Source organism: Mus caroli, unplaced genomic scaffold (genome assembly GCF_978045245.1).
Source record: "Mus caroli unplaced genomic scaffold, Mus_caroli_1 scaffold_5, whole genome shotgun sequence".
NCBI classification, from domain to species: Eukaryota; Metazoa; Chordata; class Mammalia; order Rodentia; family Muridae; genus Mus; species Mus caroli.
Window position 1 is genome coordinate 121291335 of NW_028227260.1, and position 25826 is coordinate 121317160.

The 25826-nt window shown below is 38.2% G+C and overlaps 1 protein-coding gene across 3 annotated transcripts in view; it reads left to right on the plus strand.

Moving 5' to 3' along the window:
- Positions 1-25826, plus strand: part of Gria3 (glutamate ionotropic receptor AMPA type subunit 3) — a 265112-nt gene that overhangs the window by 232139 nt on the left and 7147 nt on the right. For 2 of the 3 annotated variants that reach the window (XM_029473262.2, XM_021152661.3), the window contains 2 exons: positions 8621-8868; positions 23978-24092. In XM_029473262.2, the coding sequence (XP_029329122.1) occupies positions 8621-8868; positions 23978-24092 (363 nt within the window). Of the gene's footprint in view, positions 1-8620; positions 8869-9424; positions 9540-23977; positions 24093-25826 lie in introns of all 3 variants that reach the window. The other variant, XM_021152663.3, reaches the window with a different exon arrangement.

The following is a 25826-nucleotide window of genomic DNA, read 5'->3' on the forward strand; positions in this document are numbered from 1 at the left end:
AGGAAACTGAAAGACAGTGTTTATATGAAAAACTAGCATAGTTTCCCCCCCCCAGGCTTGTCTATTTGAAGTGACTTTATAGTAAATGTATAGAGACAAATAAAATCGATAGACTAATGTCTTTTCTATAATCTCTTGCCCTTACCCTCTCCTCTTTGATTCCCTAATTCATAAAACCAGAACTCATTGTTTCATTCCACTAATATTTATTGAGCCCTACTGGGCCCAAACTCTTTTCTTGGCTTCCAGGTTCCAGCAATCAATGAACAATAGCTGCTAGAACTGCCTGAAAGAGCTTCTGGGGTGCATAATTGAGATGATGGTATGTGTAAAATCACCTTGGCAGCCAGAAAGGTGGAGGCCAATATACCATTTAAAGATATCCAATTTTCTTCTGCTTCCAGCAGTGAAAAATAGAAGGGGCTCTCTAAATAAGGAAAGCAAATAGCTGAAACACTGTGTGACCAGCAAAACTCATGCCACAAATCTCTCCCCTTCGTGTACTTAGACCCTACTATTAGAAATTTCCATTCTCTGAATCACAACTAAGGAGTGTCTGGAGCTTGGTGTGGTGGTGGACACGTATAATAGGAACACTCTGGACAGGAAGATTGGATTTTAACAGGCTACCGCTGGATGCTAGCTAGTGAATTTTAGCCTAGGTTAGCTACTAAGGCACTCTATGTAAAAGATAAACAACAACAACAAGAAATGTGTCTACAGAGGTGAGGCTTCTATGTTATGGAACTTGACAGCAGGCCTATACTATTCACACCTTACTATACCTCTTTCAGTCTCCTACCCTGCCCTCCTCGCTAGGACACACATGAAAAATACTCTCTTCTAACCCCATCAGACCTTAAGAAAGGCAAAGGGGGTGAGACAAAGAGAGGAGCAGAGATCTCCAGACAGCTACATCATCAGCTCTCTTTCCTTCTAGCTCCTTACCTTATAAGGGTCACCTATCCCTATCCCAGTATTTGATCTGTAGCATTCGTCTGTAAATATGAGGAAAAGACTCACATTATACATGGATTCAGCAAATGCCCAGGTCTGACAATATGAAGCTCAAAGATACCGTTTTGAATTTGTAACAGCTATCAATACTACCTGAATCCTTACTAAAACCAGAAACCTCACAAGGGTAAAACAACACAGAAAGAAACTCATATGGTAGTTTACCATTGCAGTCTTTTAATTAAAGAAAGGTTAAATCTAGAGATGAAACTGAATAGTCTGTCAAATAGTATAATAAAGTCAGAAGACTAAAAATGAGTCCTTCGAACTCTTATCTTACTTCCCTTGCTTGCTGTTCTGTACATAACAGACTAGCCCTAAAAGATGCTTTTGAAAATGTCAAGAACCCCACATTCCTTCAGAGGACATGAAACTCCCGTTCAAATAAAAATGTATCCCTTAGAAAACACAGAAGCCCCTTTTATATCAGTGAACCCCTCTATGATAGCCAAGGCTGATGTCAGAAATGGGGTGTGACATTGGGTCTCTGATATAATGGAGGAAGTAGAAGCTGAGCTTTCCAAAGTCAAATCTCACCCTTTTGTGGCATTTAGATCCAAGGCTAGTCTTGCACACAATATGATTTGGTAACAGTAGTCACCAAATAAACGAATGAAGTTTATTTCTCTTGAGGAACACTAGGAGGCACAAAGTGCTCAAAGACATTTTCCCTAGCTATCCCTTCATACTATGTTTTCAAACTATTCTTTCATATGTGTTTGGGGCATAGAGAAGTTACAAACACCCAAGCTAATCTCCTAAGAAATAACATAATAATTTGTCCTGTAGATAGAAAACTAGTACCATAAAACAAATTTGCATATTTTGTTTCTGTTGACAACAATTTATTGATCTGTTTGATTTTTTCATCCAATTACGTCTAGATTATTTGTATGAGGACAAATGCCTGTTGATGGGAAAAACTGTTCTCATATCCAGATCATGAGATGAGATAGTTCCCTTTATGCTAATGTCATTATATCAAGCAGAGCTGTGGTCAACTCTGGTGATACATTTTAGGAGCAAACTTTGAAAAAATAAAAGTAGATCTGGACCATCATAACTAGAAAAGGAGACTTGATTGGAATTCATGTCAAATAACCAAAAAGAGGGTCCTTAAATATATAGCCTACAAACGAAGTAACTAGCAGGTAACTTAGAGATGGTAAGTTTCAGACTATTATGTGGGAAAGAATGAACCTTTACTCTGAAAAGTAGGAAGAGTTAGACAGAATTGATGGCACTTCACTCTAATCTCCATTCATTCCACAGACACATCCTGTGAAGTTGCTTAGTGCATGCTATGCATTATCACCAGATTCTGAGATGTCAAAGACCAAAAAAAAAAGACATGACCCATACTCAGAAGGGCTCAACTTTGTCTGGGGAGCTCCTTTTCTATGCAAAAGAATTGGTGCTAACTACTATGGAAAGATGAAAGATAAAAGGAATTGCTTGATTCAAGCAGAAGGCAGAAATAGGATAAGGGAGTCTTTTATTAAAGAGGTCAACCCAACAAAAAGAAGATTCTCTCAGTTCGACCTTCCCCATTACAAAAAAACCTGCCTTATAAGAGCTAAAGAGCACCTCATCAGCAGAGGGGTTTGAACCCAGGAGGCCTCATTGGATGAGAAGTTGAGCAAGATGGCCTTGAAGGAACCTCTGATCTCAGCTACTATATTATTCTACTGACAACAAATGGATGTTCTATTGACCAAGTAGATAATCCAATTTAACAAATAGGAAAAGTAGAAATTTATACTAAATAGTTTTTCTCAGGAACACCATTCTTGTTCATGGGAGTTTTAATGTATAAGCCTCAAATATACTATAAAACATAAACTTTAACGGGGGAAATTAGAGTGGTGAGATGGCTCAGTGGATAAAGGCACTTCCACCAAGACTGATGACCTGAATTTAATCTCCAGGACCCATATGGTGGAGAGAACCAAATTATGTACATTATCCTTTGGCCTCCAGTGTAAGCCATGGCAGATGTGTGTGTGTATGTGTGTGCGTTTCCTCCACCAACAAAAGTCCAAAAATCAAAAGTCACTTGATAATGATTTTTGTCAATAGCAGACCACAGACATTTGCAGTAATATACCTAGATATCTAATAATATTTAACCATATAATAGCACTTATAAAGTCATACTTCTCCAAATAAGAGACTAAAGTAATTTATAATACTATTGAAATATATTTTGCCACTAAAGCATATTTCTCCATTTTTAACATAAAAAGACATGCTTCTTTCCAGTTCAGGTGTTCTAGACACTATTCTAAGAATGCACTAACCTTTGAAGTAGAGGCTTAAAACCCATAGCATTTTACAGATGAATAAATTGAGATGTAAAGACTAGATAATTTATACACATAGCAAAAGGGATCAAACCCAAGCACTCTGGCTCCATGCAAATATATATATATATATATATATTATATATATATATATATATATATATATAATATATATATATATATATATATATAATTCCCTTGAGATTACAATCCCATCATCTCCCTCTTCCTTTCCTTTGTCCAACCCTTCCTGTGTATCTACCCCTTGCTCTCTTCCATATTCCCCATGCTCTTATCATAGTATGACAGAGCCATGCTGTATTTCCTTTTGTCTACAGAAAAATTTTTTTATTGCTGCAGCACCACTGGATTACAGTAACTAGGAACAAATGCCACTATTACAAAGAGATGCAAGATGCAGACCTGAGTGGCAAGTGAGCCACTAATCACTGGGCTTCCACATAACAGATTTGCAAGTCCTGAGATTCAAATGTTCATCTGCACACACACACACACACACACACACACACACACACACACACACTTTACATCTTTGACCTTCATGGTTTATTGCATGCAAATACTTAGAACTGTGACTTCGGAAGTCATTAACGCTAGAGCTCTACTTGATCTGCTCTTGTGGATTAATTAATCTGTTCCTCCTCTGTTCGTGTATTTCTTCTTTGAATTTCCTTTGCCAATTACCTAGCAGTGCTGTCTCATGGGCTAGCTACATAAGTGAGTCTATTTTCCCTCTTTTTTGAGACAACGTTATGCTGTATGGGATGAAGGAAATGAATCGTGGCAAGTTGGGAAAAATGAACTTGTTATTACAGATCCTGCCATAATTTTTTAAATTGAAGTTCAGATGATTGAACTAGCATTCAATCCCTTTTATGCCTTTGGTATTTCAGCCAAAAAAAAATAGTCTTTAAAAATAAAAAATTCTAAATTTATTTTATTTTTTCTTTCTTTTTTTTATCTGAATGTCATGCCATCAGTTAAATACTAGTTAGGAAGATAAATGCCACAGCTTAATTTTCCTCACTTCTGAGTCATTTCTTCCTCCTGCTTCTAACCTCCAGAAACTAGTCATCAACCATGGCCCGATCACTTCTGCCACTGACTTATTTGACATTACTGTATCCATTAGTGAGTGCTATGTGTACAGCACATACATTTAAAGTGCCCACTTCGAGCACAGCCATTTATTTTCCTAGAAAGGCATCATTACCTAAAGGAATAAATCTTTTAGTCTGTATCAGCAATCAAAGAACTCAACTAAACGATGAAGTAAATTAGTCCAAAACACAGCATGTTTGTTCATGGACTTCCTTACCTTTGGCTTATACATTTATCTGTGATTGTAATGGCAGCTTTGCTAATAATGTAGGACACAAATTGTTCTGCAACCTCCTCCTTCAGAGCATACTTTACAATCATATCTGCTTGGGCAAAAACAAAGAATACACAAAATCTATTTACGCAAAAAGGCATGCCCACCATAGTGTTGTCTTTGATGACAATAAGGGGGAAAGTTGTAAATATAGTATAGTCGCAGATTGAAGGGTTATATAACCATTCTTAAAATAGGCTTTTTTTCTGGTAAAAAAAAAAATAAAGATATACAAGTTGGCAAGAAGAGAAACACACATGACTATGAAAAACAAATTTCAAGTTATTATAGATGCTTAAATTTTTAAAACTCTCTAGAAGGCACATGTCTTCTCAAATTTTTCTCATATACTTATGTGTACCTGAATTATTTACTTTTTCTTAATTTGAGGGGCAATAAGTGCAGTTACACTTAATGACAAATTCCTTCCTTATAACACTTAGAGATCACCAGATGAAAATAATATATGATATGAACATACAATTCTATGACTCAGATTTAAATTTTCTAAGACTTTGATTATTAAAGGAGCATAAATGATGAATTAGTAGGTATGGGCAGATACAAAGTCAGATTAAGTACCATTTTTCTCTGGCCTTGAACTCTCTATGCTCCTACCTCAGCTTCTCAAGTGTCAGAATTACATGTGTGTGCCATCAACTCAAGCTGCTAAATAATATTTTAAATAGTTCTGCAAAGCTAAGTATATATCCGTATTTAGTAGGTTTAGCAAAAGACAAGGTTCAATCATCTTTAGACAAACTTTGAGGTGTGGTGGACATTTTTAGTCATCCCAGTATCTTTTCTCATCTAAGACATGGTTTCTCTGTGTATGCCTGTGTATCCTGAAACTCACTCTGTAGACTAGGCTGGCCCTAAACTCAAAGATCCACATGATCCTGCCTCTGGAGTTCTGGGATTAAAGGCATGCACCACCACCACCCGGCTTCATCTTGCCATCTTTTGACAATAATGTGGTTGTCACCCTGACCAGGCCTAAGTTTATTATTAAATAAACATATCATTAGAGACCACAACAAGTAAAATGGTGCTACCTGCCAACAGGGCTAGTGAAATGAATAAGGCATAGACTTTGTCTTCAAGAAATCCTCAAATAACAAGAGGAAAGGCAGATATGCAGCCAATTCTTATTAACATAATACAACAGGCTGTGCAGCAAAAGACTAAACAACCATCAAGGAAGTACTTCTGTGGGAACGGGAAGGATATTAGAAGACACAGCACTGGTTCTGAATGTTCCAGGAATGATAAGGTAATTCAGGCAGAAGCAAAAACATAATCAAAGGCATAAGACATGAAACTTATATGGCTGATTTCAGTGAATGGTCTGTAGTCCAGTATGACTGGATTGGAGGAGATATCAGACATAAGACTAAATTTTGCTTCTTTTAAAGAAAATTGTAGAGAATTATTAGGATGGTTGTAACGAGATTAGGTTTTCACTTTAGAAGGATCAGATGACCAGAGAAATTTAAGCAAGGAGATCTCGGTTTAATGAGCAGACAACAGAGCCAAGAACAAAAGGGTCCATGGCATGCCCTAGAGAGAACAACCGCAGCAGTATGGATAGACTCGAGATGACAGCTTTTCCAGCATTTCTGCATAGAGGTAGTGAAGGGGAGGGGGAGAGGGGAAAGTAGCACCGAACTTTCTAGTTTAGGTGTCCAGTGGTTGAGTGGGAGCAAGAGCCAGGCTTTCTAATGAAATATTTTATAAGAAGTTATCTTTAGGCCTATCAGTTGGAGCTGCCCATCAGAAAGACTTGTTTTCTGTTCCCTCAAAGCAACTCTGGAACCTAACCTCTTAGTTCCTCTTCCATTGATCCCATCTTAGTCTTGAACACCCTGAACTCTTAGAATAGCCTTCAAAGTAGTGTCTTTGCTTCTACTCTGGCCCACCTTCTAGCACATTCTCTACAGAGCAGTCAGAGTACTATTTTAAAAATAATTGGATGCTAACACACACACACACACACACACCTCCTCCTCCTCAAAATCTTCCAATAATTTTTTATCTCCTATAGAATAAATCCAAACTGTTTAATCATGACCTACAGACTCTGAACTGATTCTCTTCCTACACTCATTTTCTATCAGTCTTCTTTTCACTCATTCAGGTTTAGCTATCCTGGCTTCCTTCTTTTGTGCTTTATGCAATCTAAACCTGTTTCTATCTCCATGTGCCATTTCGGTGACTCCAAGAGAGTCTCTGTGAGTGTCTAATTGCCATAAACATGAGGCTTAATTTTCATGGAGGCAGCTCTGGAAATTCCAGGATCCATTTGCATAAGCCTAGACAAGTCTCAAAAAGAATGCAATGTTAGGGGAGTATGACAGGAGCTGGAGAAATGAGGAGTATATTATATTAAAAGGTTCAATGTAGGTGGTGAAAGTCCAGAAATGAGCAAGTAAACAACTTATCAAACAAGCCAGGATGGGTGCCAGGAAAGCTTACAGAAGGATTATGGTATATGTTTATGGGTTTTAACATACCCTCACCTCTAATTAAATGTCATCTTACAGCTTCTATCTAAAGTTCTTCTTCCTAAGGACCTAGCTACCAATCAAATTGAAAGTTCTGGGGTCATTGTGGTAGTTCTTCCTTTATATTCTCTACAGGGACACATGTAGAGCTACAAAAATTATTTGCTACACATTCTCAGCACCACCTAAATTTAAATGAACTTTAGCAGGATAAATTCAACCTGAGAAGGTCAAGACAAGGGTAATTTGGACTGATAGAAAAAAGCTAACCGTTTTTGTGATGCTTCCATTTGAATGGAAACGACACTATTCATCCTATTACATACCTCACAACTCCAATAGGTGCTCAATAAATATTTGTTGGCAGGGTAGATGCATGACTAAATACACTAATGCAACTTTAAACCCCATTATTCAAAAATAATGCTCCAATGACAGAAAGCAAACATTTTGTTTATTCTATCATGGTCATACTTCAGTAGTGCCTGGTTTATTTCAAAACACTCCAATTTAAAAGAGACATCACAAATTCAAATGAGCTTATGGTTGAAAGAACAAAGTTCTGAGAATTTTGGAAACAGCAAAAGCCAATACAATGTAACCTAATGAGAACAGAAAGGGACATAATAAAGCCCTTGCAATATTTGAAGGATCAACATGAAGAATAGCATGCAGAATTATTTTCCATAGCTCTAGCAGGTAGGGCCAAAGAAAGAAGAAAAAAAAAAAACAAAAGATTGTCTCAGAACAAGGATACACTTTCTTAGCATAATGGATCTCCTTCCATACCATTTCAATCACCCTTTTCAGGCAAATTCAGGGTAAACATACAGCAGGGTATCTGGGGTTGGGGTTGGGGTGGGGGCTTGGGGAGATTTCTTCATCTAGCAGAAAATTCAAATGAGAAAACACTTTTGAAAACTAAACTATAACCAGTTAGGGCCATGAAACCAAGTTAGCTAAGCATGACTAGAATTTTTAAGTGAATTTGAAAATAGCAGGGAGCATCACAATTAGCAAGGATAAGCACAATTTGGAGAAATCTGCTTTAAAAACGTTGTCAGGTGTCTGAAAATGTGTGGACAGCCAAAATGAGCATGGCTTTGAGACTGTGGGCTGTAATAAAACATGTGTAGTGACCGGTTAAGAACAGTTGCTATTCTTCCAAGGGACCAGAGTTTGATTCTCAGCACCAGGTCAGGCAGCTCACAATTGCCTGAAGGGATCTGATATCCAGCCTCTTCAAGTATTTGTGGGTGCCTGCGTACTCAGACACACAGGCACACACACACAAATAAAACTTAAAATTTAAAAGACAAATGTGTTTTAGTGCACAAATGTCCCTTTGCGATGTCCAATCTGGCCATCCAAAGAATTGTTATCTTGTTTGTTTGTTGCAGAGATCCAAAATTGCTGTGTATGAGAAAATGTGGTCTTACATGAAATCCGCAGAGCCATCTGTGTTTACCAAAACAACAGCTGATGGGGTAGCCCGAGTTCGGAAGTCCAAGGGAAAGTTCGCCTTCCTGCTGGAGTCAACCATGAATGAGTACATTGAGCAGAGAAAGCCGTGTGATACGATGAAAGTTGGTGGAAATCTGGATTCCAAAGGCTATGGTGTGGCAACCCCTAAAGGCTCAGCATTAAGGTGGGTGGAATAATATAACAATATCCGTGTTGTTATAGTATTCCACCTACCCTGATGCATTTTGTTGTCGTTTTCTTTCTTGTGGATTTTGAGGTAACTTTTAAAAGTTTAAAATCTACAATATTCCATGGAGTTAAATAAGACGGTAAATTATGGTTTCATCTATTTAATGCATCCATTTTTTTTAATGTTCTCTCTCTCTGTGTTGTCCTCTCTGACTGTTTGTTGCTGTTTTAATTTTACAGTTCAACGGCTTTTTCAATTTAAATGGTAAAAGCCAAGTTATGGTGACGAATGTTAATTGCATGGATGTGGTGTTCTTGTTACTTTTTTTCTCAAAGACAATTTCCCCATCCCGCACACTTCAGTTTTGAGCAAATGTTATCCTCCATGCCACCTTCCAATATTTAACCCTGTATTTGCTGTACAGACATTTTTATAGCTCCACGTTCTGTGAAATTTAGCCAATTTGTCCTCTTGTGCTCCTTTTTTTATACGTTAACGATTTCCTAAGCATTTGTGCATTTTCTTACAAGTTATGTTTTATCGTTTCAAGAAATGCTGTTAACCTGGCAGTATTAAAACTGAATGAGCAAGGCCTCTTGGACAAATTGAAAAACAAATGGTGGTACGACAAAGGAGAGTGCGGCAGCGGGGGCGGTGACTCCAAGGTCAGCCTCAATGTCACCACAACCGGGTACCCTTAGTGACGAGTAATCGGCAAGACTGTTATCTTATTACTGAGGAGAGAGAGCACGAGACACACACAGAAAGTAGAATGACCAGGTTTTCCCCCTGCCTGGCAGCTTTGGGAACCAGAAAGACTTTAGGGCACTGCCCATATTTTTGATCTAACTTGGGTCCCTTCTTAAACTCCCAGACAGAGGCTCCATGTCCACACCCTTTCCTTTCCCCACATGCCAGACTGGTTTCTATATGAAGGTCATTATACAGGTTTTGGTGCCCTAGACTTTCAAAAGCCCAAGGGTGTCCTGTGAGACTCCCCCATCTGCCACAGTTGAATTGTGTAAGAAATCAGATCCATCCAGCCACTGAGATGACAGGATATAATTTGTTTGGTTCTATTTTTTTTCTAGGATGTGATGATTGCTCATAGAAGTTTCTTGAGTGAGTGGGAGTGACTTCTATTACTTGTATGAGTGATGGAATGTTCTCTGTATGTGGTGGCTGATTTAACTAGGCCCCACTTAACTTGAAAAGCAAAGAGAAAGATCAATTTCAAGTTAAATGGGGTCTTTCTTTAATAGGTCACCACATACAGAGACTTTGCAAAAGGACTTTTATGTATTTGAACCTGTGCATCGCCTGTGATACTACTTGTGTGTGAATCCCCGATTTGGCTTCTCTTTAGCCGTGTTTTTGGTTCAGGTAGGTCTAATTGTTATCCAGGTTGTCATCAGGAGAAAACCCATCTTACTTGCCATTCCTTTGGTTCCTAATATTCTTCGAGGCTACAATGGATGAGTAGCCATCACCCAAGCAACAGGAAATAGGGGCTTTCTCAGAGACCAAGACACCAAGTCATGGAGAGGTACTTCGGGTAAGTACAAGAGAAGACCTGAAAACAGATTTCTCCATGGCCCAAGGGGCATGCAAATGATACTGAAACTCGTGAGATCGGAGATCGGCTTTTGCACAACCAAGATACCATGGGCATCGTAAGGTGAAGAACAGTGTTTCCCAACCACAGAGAAACAGACAGGCAAGCCAAAACTTTTTTTCTTCAGAGACAATGCTTGTAATTCTGCTCTTCTCTTTCCTTCTCCATCCCTTGGGATCCTGGCAGAAAAGCTAGTTTGCCAGTCTGCAGTATAATATGGGTTTGGAAACACTGATCCAGAGCACTTTCAAAGAAGCAAATTTTAAAACAACTTTTATTCATAATCTTACCAGGCATTGGCAAGGCCTTTTATTGTAAAACCTTGATTAACAAGAATACACTGAACTGGTGGCCTGAATTGTCAGCCCCCGTTCTAAACTTCCATTGATGAGATCTTTAATGATATCCAAAATGAGAAGACCTCGAGGAATTGAGTTTTTACATAGCTGCCAAGTGATAACTGCAGCTAGATCTTTCTCCTATACCTTTTCTGCAACTGGATTGACCCTCAAACATTAGAGGCTACTTCCCTGAGACTTGAGTGGATACAAGCATTTACAAGCGGCATGTCACTAGCCAAAAGTATTCTTATTAACAATCCCATCCATCCCTATGGATTTCAATTAATCAAGGTTTTACTATGTGCCAAAAAGCAGTGACTTCCTTTCTCACCAATGTAAACTGATGACACTGAAAATTTAGCCAATCATTTGCTTCATTTGATTTTCACAATGGCTACCCTGATGCCCAAAGTATTTAGCACCTCCCTCCCAGCGCTTTTCTCATGCTTTTAGCAGGCCACCGAGAACCTAATTCTATTATTCAAGTGAGTTACAGAATGAAAACGGAGCTGGACTGGATACTTTGTTCTCATGAACTCATCATTCAGAGGAGCCATGGACTGAATCAAGATGCCTCTAAATAATCCACACAGTGCCCAGAAGTGCCCCGAAGTTTTACAATAACCAGGTGTTTGATGTTTTACACACGTGCGTGCACGTGTGCGTGTGTGCATGCGCACACACACACACTTACAGGCATGCATGCAAACACACACACACACACACACACACACAAAAAAAAAAAAACCCTGGATGGATTTGACCAACCTTTACATTTCATGAAATGATTTGGTATCAGGAAGATCCCAAATGGTTAAACTAGCTTTTTGCTAATTATCACCAACAATCACACTCTTTGTTCCATTCTTAGTATTGTCTCTGAGTTTTTATTTAGTAACTTTATTGCTAACTTAGAATTTCCAGATTTTTCTGAAATATGGCATGGCAATAGAAAATATTTCAGTAGATCGTAATTGTTTCAAACTTCTTTGGCCATGGTGCTACTTGCCAGGCAACTTTACTTTTCTTGGTCATCCCTTCAATTTACCTTTTGCAATAAGCCAACTCCATTCTCAAGTATGGATAATAGTGGGATCAAAAGCTGCATATCCAACAACTGCTTCTTTCGCCTGGGAATTACCAACGAGTCTGCCTTTATCTTCTTCCTTCTTGCCACCTGCTTTTTTTCTGAAAGTGAGCACAAGAAGGAGCAAGGAACGAACTTGACTGACTGTGTTTCACAACTACTTCGTGGGTACCATTCAACATGAATCCATTCAGAAGGTAGAAATGCACTGAAACCTCCTTAACTCGGAGTGCTTTGATTAATAATATGGAATAAACTAGACAAGGACCAGTCTACAAAGTAAATTGATATGACTGTGGACAAGAGAGGTTTGTTAAGCAAATGCAAAGTTTAGACTAGAATTTCAGTTGAATATTTTCTTGAGAGAACAAATCTTTTGGTTTCAAAGGCTGGAAGCACTCATCACATATAATCATATTCATTATAAATCTACCCACTAACATAGTTCTCATGGGGACCTCTGATAAAGCAATGTTTTATAGCCAGTCTGAATTGCAAAATAGAACTAAAAGGAGAAAATGTCATGCTTCAGGCATATTTTTGTAGCTCAGGATTTGCTTCCCTCATTCTGACAATTCTTCCTCTGTGCTAGTTCAGATCAAGGAAGTTTTATCCTATTAGTAAAATGGCTTGAGAATTACACTTCCTTATTGACTCTTGTCCCCAGTTAACACGACAAAAGGACCACTGAATGTATTATCATTGCGTGGGGAAAGTGAGATCCACAGGTGGTGCTGACTTTGAGAAGGTCACACAGCCAATGCCATCACACATCTCTTCTGACTTTCAGGTTCACCTCTTCTGATCATATTGCAGAAAGCAAGTTATTGCAGCTACCCACCCATGAACGGTGTGAATCTGACTGCAGGAGCTACGTTTCTATAAGAATCAGGTTTATTCTCAAACACCTTGGTTACTAGGCAAATGACATATTTAAGCCATTCTAGCCCTCAGTACTGATTACTAAAAATGACAATAATCACAAAACCTGGCATTTATAAGTGCCTCCACCACTTCAAAAACAGTTTTACACCTATTATCTCTGAAACCAGGAAAGGGGAAAAAAATACTTGTATTACTTATCCCTCTGTCTTGTTCCTATAACCTTTAAATTATGATAAGTGGGCAATTATATTAAATTGTTGACTTTTCCCTCTCTAACATGAGACAGCATGCATTCTGAGCATATTCTACAAATTTTTCTATGCTATGGAAAGAACAGGAACTTTTCATGTTGTCAAAAATGAGTACACTCTTAAAGTAATGTAATAGATATTCTATTTTCTTTTCTGAATACAGGGAATTTAGAAAGGGGTTATTAACTGGAGTAGCTCCTGAATAAGACCCATAGGCTAGAACCAAAACACTGTTTGCCTGTACCAATTTCTCAAGTCTAAGCTAATAAGTCTTGGCCAAATTATACCCGATCTGCCCTTGATGATCTATAAATGTACAGAGGTAACTCATGTAAACAAAGGCTGTGGTTTGAGAATTTTCAACCAACAAATCACCCTATTGTGTTGCTGCTTTATTGTAATGCATGTGAAAATGCAATAATTAAGAGGCTTGTAGGTTGTTCCAGCTATAAACCTAGATCACTAGAGGTTTGAGAGACAGCTGATGAAAGTCTGTCACAGTAAAACAGCAGATAGTAATTTTTGCAGAGTTCCCATATAAGGGCATTAAGCTTCTCCCACAGCTATCAGTCCTCTCACAGTTTTACATTCTAGTCCTTCCTAACTTCATTCCCTTAATCTTAAGTAAATGATGCCAGCTCAGTTTTTTCTATATACCTTTACTTAGTAGAGCAAAGAATGTCAGGAAAAACAAACTATTGTGTACCTGGAGTGATAAGATAATTCGAAACTTATCCCATCCCAGCCTAGATGTGCATCAGTGGATTTAAATAGACTTCTAGTGTCTATACTTTTAAAGATGAAAAAAAAAAGAACAGCACAGAATGTGTGCCTTTGAAAACAATGAAACAGAATGTTTAAATGGAACTGTTCGGAACTCCTTGACTGCAATAAGTCTTGTGCCAAATGTAGGTACCTTCACTTGTAAGGCATAGAAAGTGATGTAGAATATCAATAAAGAAATGTAGTTGAAACTGAAATATATAAAAACTAGAAGAAAATGACAAGCATCGCCACACACATTGAGAAAAATCATGGAGTTTATTTTAATAGACTCAAAAACTCCCTGAAATTAAAATTAGTCGTATCTGTTTTCATCTATGTACTTTTAACGTACATTTAAAGTTTGTTCTCTTAAGAAATTCAACAGTTTGCTTCCTCTTCCCTATCTCTATCAATCTTTTTTCTTAGAAAAATAATCTTATACATTTGCTTAGCAAGTCGTCCATTCAGAGACAGTAAAAAATGGCACTTCGAGATAGCCTGTTTCCAAATTTCCTCAGACCCATAGTTGGTGCTACCTAAAGGAATGAGACTATAACTGTTTTTCCCACGTGTATAACATGAGATCTTCAGTTTTGTATGTATTTCTCCTCCTGTGTTTGTCTACAATTTTCCTCTCCTATGCCACCATCTCTTAATTGCTTCTCTTCCACACCCAGAATTCTTTGACAATCTTGGGCCTTAGGGAATGGATATGAATCTGCATCTGCCTTTATCTGCAACAAAAGTGGATCTTTTACTGGCAGGAGCCATTCCTAAAGGTTGACACTTTGGATACCCAGGGTTAAGATGGATCCCAATGACACTTTATTGACACTGTTATGTGTATAGGCAAGAACCATTACAGAACGATGACACTTCCTGGGTCTTAGCAGAAGTTCCTGTGAATCCCCAAGACTGGTTTGGGATCAAGGAGTAGGGTAAGTATACTATACTCTTCATTGGTTTGCATGTTTCTGTGCTGGTACTGCCTCCTGGAAATATGAAGAACCTGACAATTATTTTTTCATGATAGTGACTAAATTTGCTACTTGAACTGATTCAGGTCTTCTTCCCAAGAGCAAATCCTCACTTTCTCACAAATGACTACTTCAAGCAAGGGACCAGTTGTCGTAAGAACCGAACCAGTCCAGTACTGCCAAAACCAATGATTTTGCAAATGATGCTAAAATAAATAAATAAATAAATAAAAATAAATTCTACCTCTGGGGGAAAAAAATGTAACCCACAAAGAAAAGACCGTTTAATTATTTCATTCTTTGTCTTAAACACAAGTGACTGTGTGACCTTAGCATAATTCCTATGATTAGGACATAATTGTTGCTATTCTGATAACATGAATATGTTTCTTATTGACAAACAATAACCAAAATATCCAACACCAGAGCTACAGAAAGAACAGCAGGAGTGAAAAGCAAGAAGGTAAGAATGATGTTACACAGTTGTCAAGAGGAAGGACACTATTGCCATGGCAAAGATTGAAATGATACATATCTATGCCCTTTCTTCCCCTTGAGAAGATAATAACTGGGTTTCATTTCATTTGAAGAGGTTGTAGAACTACACTGTCTGAAAGGTAGGACAGCTATGGAAAAGAAATATGAAATATTTAATGTACCTAAGTTATTTTTGTTAGGGTGGGAGTTGGGGTTGGTGGAACAGGGTGGGGGAAATTTTATAAAGAACAGTTAAAATCCATTCTCTTTTGACTTTTTAGAGAGCGGTATAGCATTTGGCCCTTGGCACATGAGGCTGGTACCCATTAGTCTGAGGTGGCAAAAATGTGGTCTAAGTGTTGGATTAACATTTTTTATTCATTTTATCTAGCACTAAAATACATCTCAAATATGGATCTAAAGCAGCAGCATACTATATTTTAGTATATACATATTATATATACATATGTGTATACAAACATATATACACAGTGTCTATATGTATATCAATATACACAGACACTCATAGTAAGACTGCTAGTATTTCCTGTCTAGCATCACTACAAGGAATACAAGCATGTTGTATGGTTGGTAGAGTGTGTGTTGAAAGAGATTGGTGTGCACCTTTGATTTGGCAATCTGTACCAAGTTTGTAAGTTGGATATACAGCCACCATTTCTTTCCATCTTTATTTGAATATAAACTAAGATTGATTATCTGTAACCCAAAGACTTACATGTCTTCAGAAATGTTCATCACTTGAGTTTCTGGCCTCTCTTGGTACTACTGGAATAAACTAAATAAATCACACTTATACATAATAAATACCAACCACATTTGAAGACTTGAACTTCTAATGCATATTAAAATGGAGTTTTTAAAGCTTATTTGGACAAGTGGGAGTCCCATTTACAACGGAGTTTTCACTGAAATATGTCAATTCTTCTTCCATCTTAGTGTCTTCTCTGAACCACTGCTCTTTGTTGGGAAAAAAAAGAGTAAGGAATCTTCCCACATAATTAGGCTATATGAAATAATTGTTTTGCTTTTTAGAGACGTTAACCAGAAAGAGGTCTAGGTTTTTTGACAGAAATTCATCAAGGAAATTTATGATCTGTAGAATCAAAGTTTCTCTTGTTTTTGAATCTGAGAAGCTGTCATATGGAAACACCGCTGGATTTAGCTCCATATCTCGAGTTTACTTCGGAGGCTGCTGTGTGAACACAGATGGTCATCAATACATTTTAGTCATTAGCATTGTTAGGCCCTTAGAAAAATGGCTCACAGCTTTCAACTCCTAATGTTATATGCATGCATTATTGAATTTGCTCTTTACACTTACATTAAATTATGATCCCATTAGCAAGGAGTTAAATAGGTTTGAGCTACATTTGTGAACTACGTGGTTATAAATACACTCTCAGAGGTGGCTTCTAGCAGCTAAGCACTGCATAACTCTGCAAATCATTGCAGCTTCTTCTGTGAAGATGAGGGTCACTTGAACACTCAGAGTTTAGTAATGCCAACAGTCGAAGGGTATGGAAACAATCTCAGTGATCCAAAGGCAAAAATGGTTTAAATGACATAAATCATATTCTGCACTCCTACATGCAGGAACTCCTGTGAAAACTGGGGAGGTAGAGCATTTTTAATGACTCCGTACACCTGTACATTTTAGGACATGTTTGGAACTGTCACAGCCTCCAATAGCTGGCACAGACAAGTAAATCTCTTCCCTACATATATCCAAAGATAACTAGTTTTAAAAGAATGCAAAAAGCCACATATTAAATCCTTCACTCAGCAAGGCTTCTTCTCTCTTTCTTAACTGTCAATTGACTCCAACAAACCTGTGCAGTGATATCTGTGCCTGCCTGCACATACTTCTTATGCAGAGTGATACTATGGCTTCTCTGAGAGAGGCTGGAATGAGACACTAGTGACTGATTACCATGACTACCTGAAGTAGTCTCAGTTTAAAGATGGACAGGAAAATGGAGAATATCGTTCTCTCTCCTCTGGGCTGATGATATTTCAGCCCAGAAAGGTACCAAGAAGCAAGAATTAGTACCTTTAAAACAAGTGTTTAGATGCAGAATTAGGTGGCAGAAATTTTTCCAGCTTCATTTATGACCATTTCCATTTTCATTGCCTAGATATTATATTGTCAGAGCAGGTTTCATATTACATTTATAAACTTACCATCCTTGTTCATATATTTCTTTGGGTTTTTAATGCAATCTTTCCTTTTTCTACAACCTACATATTGACACATATATCTATCCTTCCTAAGGGCACCACTGAAAATCTTCTGGACTCATTAACTACCCAGCCATTTGCCAGTTCAGTATCTCTATTCAGAAACAGAAAATGCAGTCTTTTAGATCAGAGTATATCATCCAGTCTCTCAGATAGATAACACACTACACCATGGATTCCTATCCAGAGTCATATCCCTAATTTAAACTCCTTTCTTATCCCAACTAGGGTCACCAGATTACCTGGGGACATCATCTTGGTAATGAATTTACTAGACTCAAATTCTCCTTTTTTGCCCTATAAGGAGCCTCAGCATCCCCACTTAACTCCATTGAACACAACATGGCTCCAAGCTGCTTCATTTATTATTCTAAGTACTTGAGGACATCAAAACATTTAAAATAAACTTGGCAGTAGTTTTAATCAAAAGGCTTATTTATTTGGGTCTTACAAGAGAGATTCTACATTCACAGAAAAAATAAACAATGGTATTCTTATCCTTAAACTGTGCCCATGTATAAAGTTTGCCATTGCGAAGACAACACTGCTTCTTTAAAATGGCTGAATGAGGCACACCCTGAAATTTGACACCCATTTCCTGGAGGGGCTGTGCTGGGCAGTGTGCACAGTGAGTCCTTTGTAGCTGAGTTAGTGTCAGGTGTGGATGACTGAAACAAGCAAATTTATTTTATCATCTAATCATATTTCCTTTGTAAATACAATTCATTCCAGGCTTGCTGGCACATATCTATGGTCACAGTTCTTGGGAGGTAAAACAGAAAGATGACAAACTCAACGTCAGCCTCAGCTAAATATACAGGCATTTGTTTTGGAGTCTAATGACCAGAGTTCAATCTCCAGAAGCCATGTGAAAGTCAAAAGAACTGACCACGTGTGTCAAGGCACACACACACACACACACTTTCAAGAATAAACTTTTTTTAAAAAATTAATTATCAAAGCCTTATACATTATTCCTCCTATATTAAAGGATAATAAACAAAGGGCAGCTTCTATTTGTCCTCCACACTCAGGAGTGAGCATCCTGATACAGGTCAGCGTTATTTTCATGTATTTTTAGAGATTCTGTAATTCACATATGCCCAAGCACGCACTCCACATCTGCTTGATAATCTGCCCTGATAATCATTTTTATGACTTCTACGCCATAAAACATTTTCTTCCCTGGAGAACTTTATATTCTTGCCCCAAGCCCCAAATCTTTTTTTTAAAAAACAGAAAAAGAATGGAGAATAGCAAGTTGCTTTCTAAATAGTCTCTATTTCATCATTTCCATGTCTCAGGAAGATTAGTATTTTTTTAAAAGAAAGGACAAAATGAAACAAGAACACGAACATGTTGCTCAAACTTAACAGTGTGAAATTTTTAAAATGGAATTTTAGAAATAGGGAGGAAAAACATGGGGCTTGGGAATAATTCCCAGATCCCATCAAATTTCACCAGAAAGCCCTCCAGTTTTCTCCTTTAGCTTGCTGACCAATGCCTCCCCCTTATGATGGTTCTGCTCAGCAAAAAGCTCATAGCAAGCCCTTCAGAGAGCGACTGCTTGGTTAATTTCCACGATAGAAATCTGACCTACTTTGTTCAATTCTTTCTGTTCTCTATTGAGGTGAGCACAATAAATATTTCTGACTTCTAATTCTCTCAGGTACTCAGTCAAAGGCCTGCAGTAATTGCTCCAGACTTTTCCCATGTGAAGCATTGCTGCATCAGAATAAAAGGCCTCAGCTGGAATACGCCCTTGGTAGATTGATAGTTACTTGGAGACTTGGGGTCCCTGAAAAAAATCATTATGAACATCTAAGCCAGAAGAGAAAACAATGAGAAGAGCAACCTACTCTTGTCTATGTTTTAGTGGCCAATGCATAGTAGAGAGTTCAATGTATATTCATTTGCCATTCAGTCTGCTCTGTGATACCTGGAGGTTTAAGCAAATTGCTTGACCTGCGTGTGCTGCAGTTTCATAATTTATAAAGAGAAGACCATAAATCTGCCTTCTTGGGGTAGCCACTAAACTTAACCAATAATAAAACTGACTACTATAATTATGTAAAGGAACTAGGTTGAAAATGAAAAGCTAAGAGTTACCTTTAAAATGGTTATTTACTGAGGGAGGAGAATGTCAAAAATGAGGCTACAAAAGCAGAAGATTGATGCACAGAAAGAGTCACAAGACACACACAAAAATAAGGCAAGATGGAGGATGATGGAGGGAAGAAAGAAAACATCTGACCTAGGTGGGAAAAAAATGCCATCCTGAGAAAACCATCTAAAATGACCAAATAAATAACTAATTCTCCTTTCTTCAAAACACCAGTGTGTGTGTGTGTGTGTGTGTGTGTGTGTGTGTGTGTGTGTGTGAGTGTGTGTGTGTGTGTGTGTGTGAGTTTGCATGTGTGTGGGTCAATGTTTGTGTGTATTTGTAAATGTTTGTGTGTGTTCATGTACACATGTATGCATGCATGTGTGGGGACATGTATGTGTGTGTGTGTATGTGTGTGGACACATTTAGTTGACTTGAGTTATGCTTCACAATACATCTAGTAAGACAGAGGAATGGAAAAACCTGTTTTTATCAAAGCATGTTTAATCTACCATTCTGTAAACATAGTCATCTCACAGCTACACAGAATAGCAGGAGCTTTCTTCTCTTAGTACCTATCCTTACCTTGTTGAGTGGCATTATCTGTGATTTCTGATTACAACTTTTATGTTCCTTGGGTCTGTTACTGCTTGAAATATTCATTTTCCCCCTGGTTTCTATTTTGAAGTTCCCAAGAGCACATTGGTTCCATCCCAATTTTCATTAACACTTTTTCTTCCTCTCTTTCTTTGTTTCTTTCTTTCTTCTTTCCTTCCTTCATTCCTTCTTCCTTCCTTCCTTCCTTTCTTCCTTTCTTCCTTTCTAATCAAAAACTAACCTTCTAGAGGTGTGTAGTCTGTCAGAGTTCTTTACTGTCCTGAGTATCTCAGAGGACATCTGAATGCTCTAAAGCCAGCTTTCTCAGCCTCAGCACTATTAGCGTCTGGAGCCAGATGTTGCATTGTTGAGGAGGCTGTCCTATAATTATAGGATGTTTATCACCATGCATTGCCTCTGCCCATTGAATGCCTGGATCATTCCCCAGCCCATTTGTGATAACAAAAATGACCCCAGGCATTGCCAAATGTCCTCTAGAGGACAAAAGGCCCTGCCCCCACCCCCTGCTCGAAAGCTATTACACTGAGATAACCTGCACTGTGAACTAGCTGTTCTGTGAAAGCTACTGGATGGCCCAAGGCTGACATAGACCATTTGTCTGAAGGAGAATATTAAGATGCTGAGATACTAAGTCTGGGTTTAGGCAAGTGTCTATGGTTGATAGCCCAGAGTAAGCATCTATATCACAACAAAATTCATTCATTCGCCAAAGCAATGCTTATACAATGTTTTGTTGCAGGACTCTTCATATTCTTAAAAACTATTGCAAAAATCTAAAAAAAAAAATAATTTGTTTTGTTATATCTATTTATATTCATCATGCCAGAAATAGAATTTAAGGGAATATATTCACTGATTTATTTTCAAATTAACATAGCACATGTTAAGATAAACAATATACTTATATGAAAACAATTCTATTTTCAAAACAAAAGTTAGAAAATTGAAACCAAGCTGGGCGTGCTGGCGCACACCTTTAATCCCAGCACTCGGGAGGCAGAGGCAGGCAGATTTCTGAGCTCGAGGCTAGCCTGGTCTACAAAGTGAGTTCCAGGACAGCCAGGGCTGCACAGAGAAACCCTGTGTCAAAAAACCAAAAAAGAAAAAGAAAATTGAAACCAGCCTATATTTTTGCAGATGCCTTAATATGTAGCTTATATTAAAAGATGGGATTATCATTTCTACTTCTTCATTCAATTTGTTATGATTTCACAATAAGGTAGCCTCTGAAAAATTTGTATATGATGAAGGAGTAATAGTGAAAAGGGCAGTTTTTACCTTCCATCACTATAAAAAACTTCGACTTCACGGACCCTCGAATGAAAGGGTTTCAGTGATTTCCCCCAAGGGTCCCAGGAACAAACTTTAAGAAATGCTGCTTTAAACCCACACAGTTTACTTTTATCGATCTATGTCACTTAAATGCTTAGGAAGATCTTCTAAACCCAGGGTCTCTAGAGAATGGAACCTTCTATTAACCCCAGTGTGGTAATTTTAACCAGGCTGTTCTGTTCCTAAGACCTAATAAAAGCAGCAATTCTGAACAGATTGAATGAGGTATTTTTAAGAATGTAGAACCTTAAAGGAGAATGAGGCCTGGTAAGGACACAATCAAAGAGCAATGAGAAGCTACAATACCTTTTGCAATGAAAAGGGAAGATGTGTGGAAAGGATGGATAGGCCCATTGAGCCCAGGTTATCCTTATGCTATTCGGAAGCATCTTCCCTACATCTCAAGGCAACTTCCACAACGCTGTGTCTCACACCAGAACCTGGCTCAAAACACAACCCTGGGAGAGCAGTGATGGTGATGTCATAACAAATAATGAAGAAGAGAAAGAAAGAGATAGACGGTGGGGGGGGGGGGGTTAGAGGAGAAGACAACTCCGTATTGCTTCCAGGGTCATAGATGGTCTTGCTGACCTTTACAATAATCTAAGACAACTTACACTGCCAATACTATATTAAGGAGGCTAGAAATTTTGTGTATGCTTTGTTGCAATTCTGGTTAGCACTTGAGAAGCCTAGGCTTTTGAGTGCTGATGGAAAAAAAAAAAAACTTGTTTAAAGTATAAAAGGAATTCAATTTCCTTGTAAGACACAGAATGAAGATATTCTGAATGCTATGATCTACACTAACGAGAGTGTCACCTCCTTGCTACTAAAGGTTTATAGCTTTTCAAATCCCGAGTACCCTGAAATTGCATATTATTTTTAAATGACGATACATATCTCAGAACATCTCAAACAAAGATGGTCCCTCTGCCCTAAACTGCAAATGGAAAAAGAAAGAAAAGTGTTTTGGGAGCTGGTATGACAGGGGTCAGATCATTGTGACTATAGGAAGTCTTGTCTGTAAGCAGATATGTTAACAGATCCAACTTATCTAAAATAAGCTAAGAAATGTTATAGTGTGTCCATAGTTACATAAAGTTGTGTGACTTCCTCCTTTAAAGCCAGTGGCACTAGACCAACGCACACCACACTGGCAATACTGTTCCGCATAAAATTGAACAGTTTAGTGCCTCATCATAAAATTAGGCAACCCTATTGATACAACACATTTTTGCCCAAAGTTATTAAAGAGACTTTGTTTCAAACTCAGTAGCTATAGGAAGAACACAGGGTAGTGGTTACTATTTCTATCTGACAGCTGAAGAAATCTCTCAAAGACAAAAATCTTTGTCCTAGGACCAGTAGGGTTTCACACATTGTGCCCAATGGCTCCAAATATAATCAGTCTACATTAAGTAAGTAATAGACAACAGAGAAGTAAGTAGTAACATTGCCTCCTGAAGATGTATTAGTCACTTACTTAAAGAGTTTTTATTTTATCAAACTATTCCTCTCCAGTCCTACTCAACAATGGCAATGTCAGTTTGCCATTTTACACAATGCTGTACTAACATTCCACTTCGAAACACTTTAGTCTACTTTCTGAGCATCTGACTTGATTGCAGACACATCAGAGAGAGATGCAGTCATCAACTCAGAAACATCTCCTTGGCCTGTTTGTAAGCTGTTGAAAATGCTCCTCAACCAAAATGTCAAGGTCTACATTGAACTTCTAATGTTAAGAGTAGTGTGTGCGTAGGAATTGGAATGTATGACTGTCGCATGAGACTATGTGTAGAGTTCAGTCCTTTAGATCATTTTCAGCTGCGCAACAGATTTGTCTAATAGGGGACAATTAATTCAAAGGCATGCTGTTTATACAGGACCTGCTTTCTGTTCAGATTCATCCATTTGTCTTGGTCCACAATAATACAAATGTTTCCCTTTCTGGCCCCATCCTCCTCCCAACCCCCCCCCCAACACCCATAACTTGCTTTCTGTCTGGAAGTACAACAAGACACCCGGTTAGATCAAACCTAACACGCCTCCGTCACAAAGTTACTGCAAGCTGCCGCCGACCAGTGTCACTTGAGGGGAAACCCTCCTGACTATACACACAGCCTATCTGAGGAGTGCCTTTTTTTTCTATCCTCATTATTTAACAGTGTGTGCCGATTACTCAAAGCGATATGGGCAGGCCCTGGTAAATATAGCGTTGCTGTAGTGTTAACTTTTTATAAGGTAATGCTCAGGTTGCCTGCAGTGTCTAAAATTACTCTGTGGCCAGGGCCCCCTGCTTTATCGCTTTCTATAGTTTTAAAGTAGTTTGAAGCTTGAATAACATAAAATAACATAATATAATGTTATTTATGTTATTTCCCACGTGAAGAACGCCTGTAAACCTTGCAGTATTGAAACTCAGTGAACAAGGCATCTTAGACAAGCTGAAAAACAAATGGTGGTACGATAAGGGGGAATGTGGAGCCAAGGACTCCGGGAGTAAGGTCAGTCGCTGAAGGTCTTTTTGTACTGATTAGCAATCACATTTTGACCCACTGTTTATTTTCTACCCCCAAACGGCTTTCCTTCCCAACACACACGCCCTGCCACAGTGGAACCCCTTCATAACACCAGCACTACAGGACTAAGGCAAACAGCAGCCTCCTAGGCCTGTCATGGGACATCAACCCATTGTGGTAGAGATCTATTACGATTAGGGACTCAATCTGGCTCGATGCATTTCCAGTGCTGTAAAAGAATGAGCTGTGTTCTAAAGGGGTTTTACTGTAGTTCACATTTCGAAAGTTCAAAGAGAAAATATAACAACCAACCTCAACTCAATATATATATATATATATATATATATATATATATATATATATATATATATGATCCAGCTGTGACAGTACTTTATCTTAATCTCTTGCAGTGTCAGAGACTGTCGTTGTAAATACCATTGGTTATTAATATATTATGTCTTTGTCAAACAACAAAAACTGGTCTCTGTAAGCAGAATGACTAGTTCCCTCCCAGCAGCTGTCATAGTAAATTCAGCCATCGGTTTGGATCTCAAAGCTCATTAAGTCTGTCACACTTTTCTCTTATAAAGGTGTCATTTGAAAATCTCTGTATGTAATACTTTGAAAATGTAGCCGCATGCTCCTTAGGGGTACACACTGTCAGGATTAACATCACATTGATAAGCATGAAACACTCTTCCCTCCTCCTTCCTGTCCCCTTCGCACCCCCTAAGAAAGTTCTTTTTAGTTTCAATTTTTTGCCTTTTCCTTTTTCTGAACTAATATTGTGGTATCAGTTAATTCATTTCATGAAACGCCACTCATTTTCTCCATGCAATGAACCATTTTGCTACTGGGTTTCTACATCCCATATCAGAGAATTCGGGAAAACTTCAACACACGGAACTTAAAACTTCTGTTGCTGCTACAGATCACACAGGTTATGATAAAGGACCTTTTGCCCCATTCAGTGCCATGCACATATATGAGTGGCAGAAGGAAGGTTCCAGAAATTGGCCCATTTCTTGATTGACTATGAACTAACTACCCTTGTTTATAGCCTAGTGGGCTACCTGAAATGACCAATATCCAATAAGTGAAAGAAGTTCTTAATGTCACCTACCTGTCATTCATTCTAGAAAAGTGACTATATGTAAGGCTGTCATGGACATGAGGCACCCACACATCCCTCCCTAAATACAATTCAAGTTGGCCTTTGTGTTATAGGTATAGGGTTGGCTCCTATGAAAATAGAATCAGAAGAATGTGGCCATTTCAGTATATCAGGACTAGTATGCTGAACCACAGTACGAATGGTCAGCAATAGCCATCATCTGTCTACCATGTCATCATTTAAATAAGATGATCAAAATTCACAGGCTTCAAAAATTGGGGATTCTCTTCAACTCCTTTCAGCAGCAAAATGGTTACATTCCCTCTAAAAAGACTACAAAATGCTATTTTATTTTTTTTTCCAAAGAAAGACTCCTGGCCCTTGGTGTATCCTACCTCAAGGTAGGGCTCAGGACACCAATTTTTTTCTTTCCATTGTTCAGCAGTTCAATTTTTGCTTTTTCATGCAGGCAGATAGCTTAGCCAGGTTTGCTGTTTGACCTGAAAGTCACTGACCGCCTTCCTCAATTTTTCCTCCATCTTAAATAGAAAGAAGATAGGTACAGCATTTTTTAAATTAGTCCTATACTCCCTGGAGTAAAACTT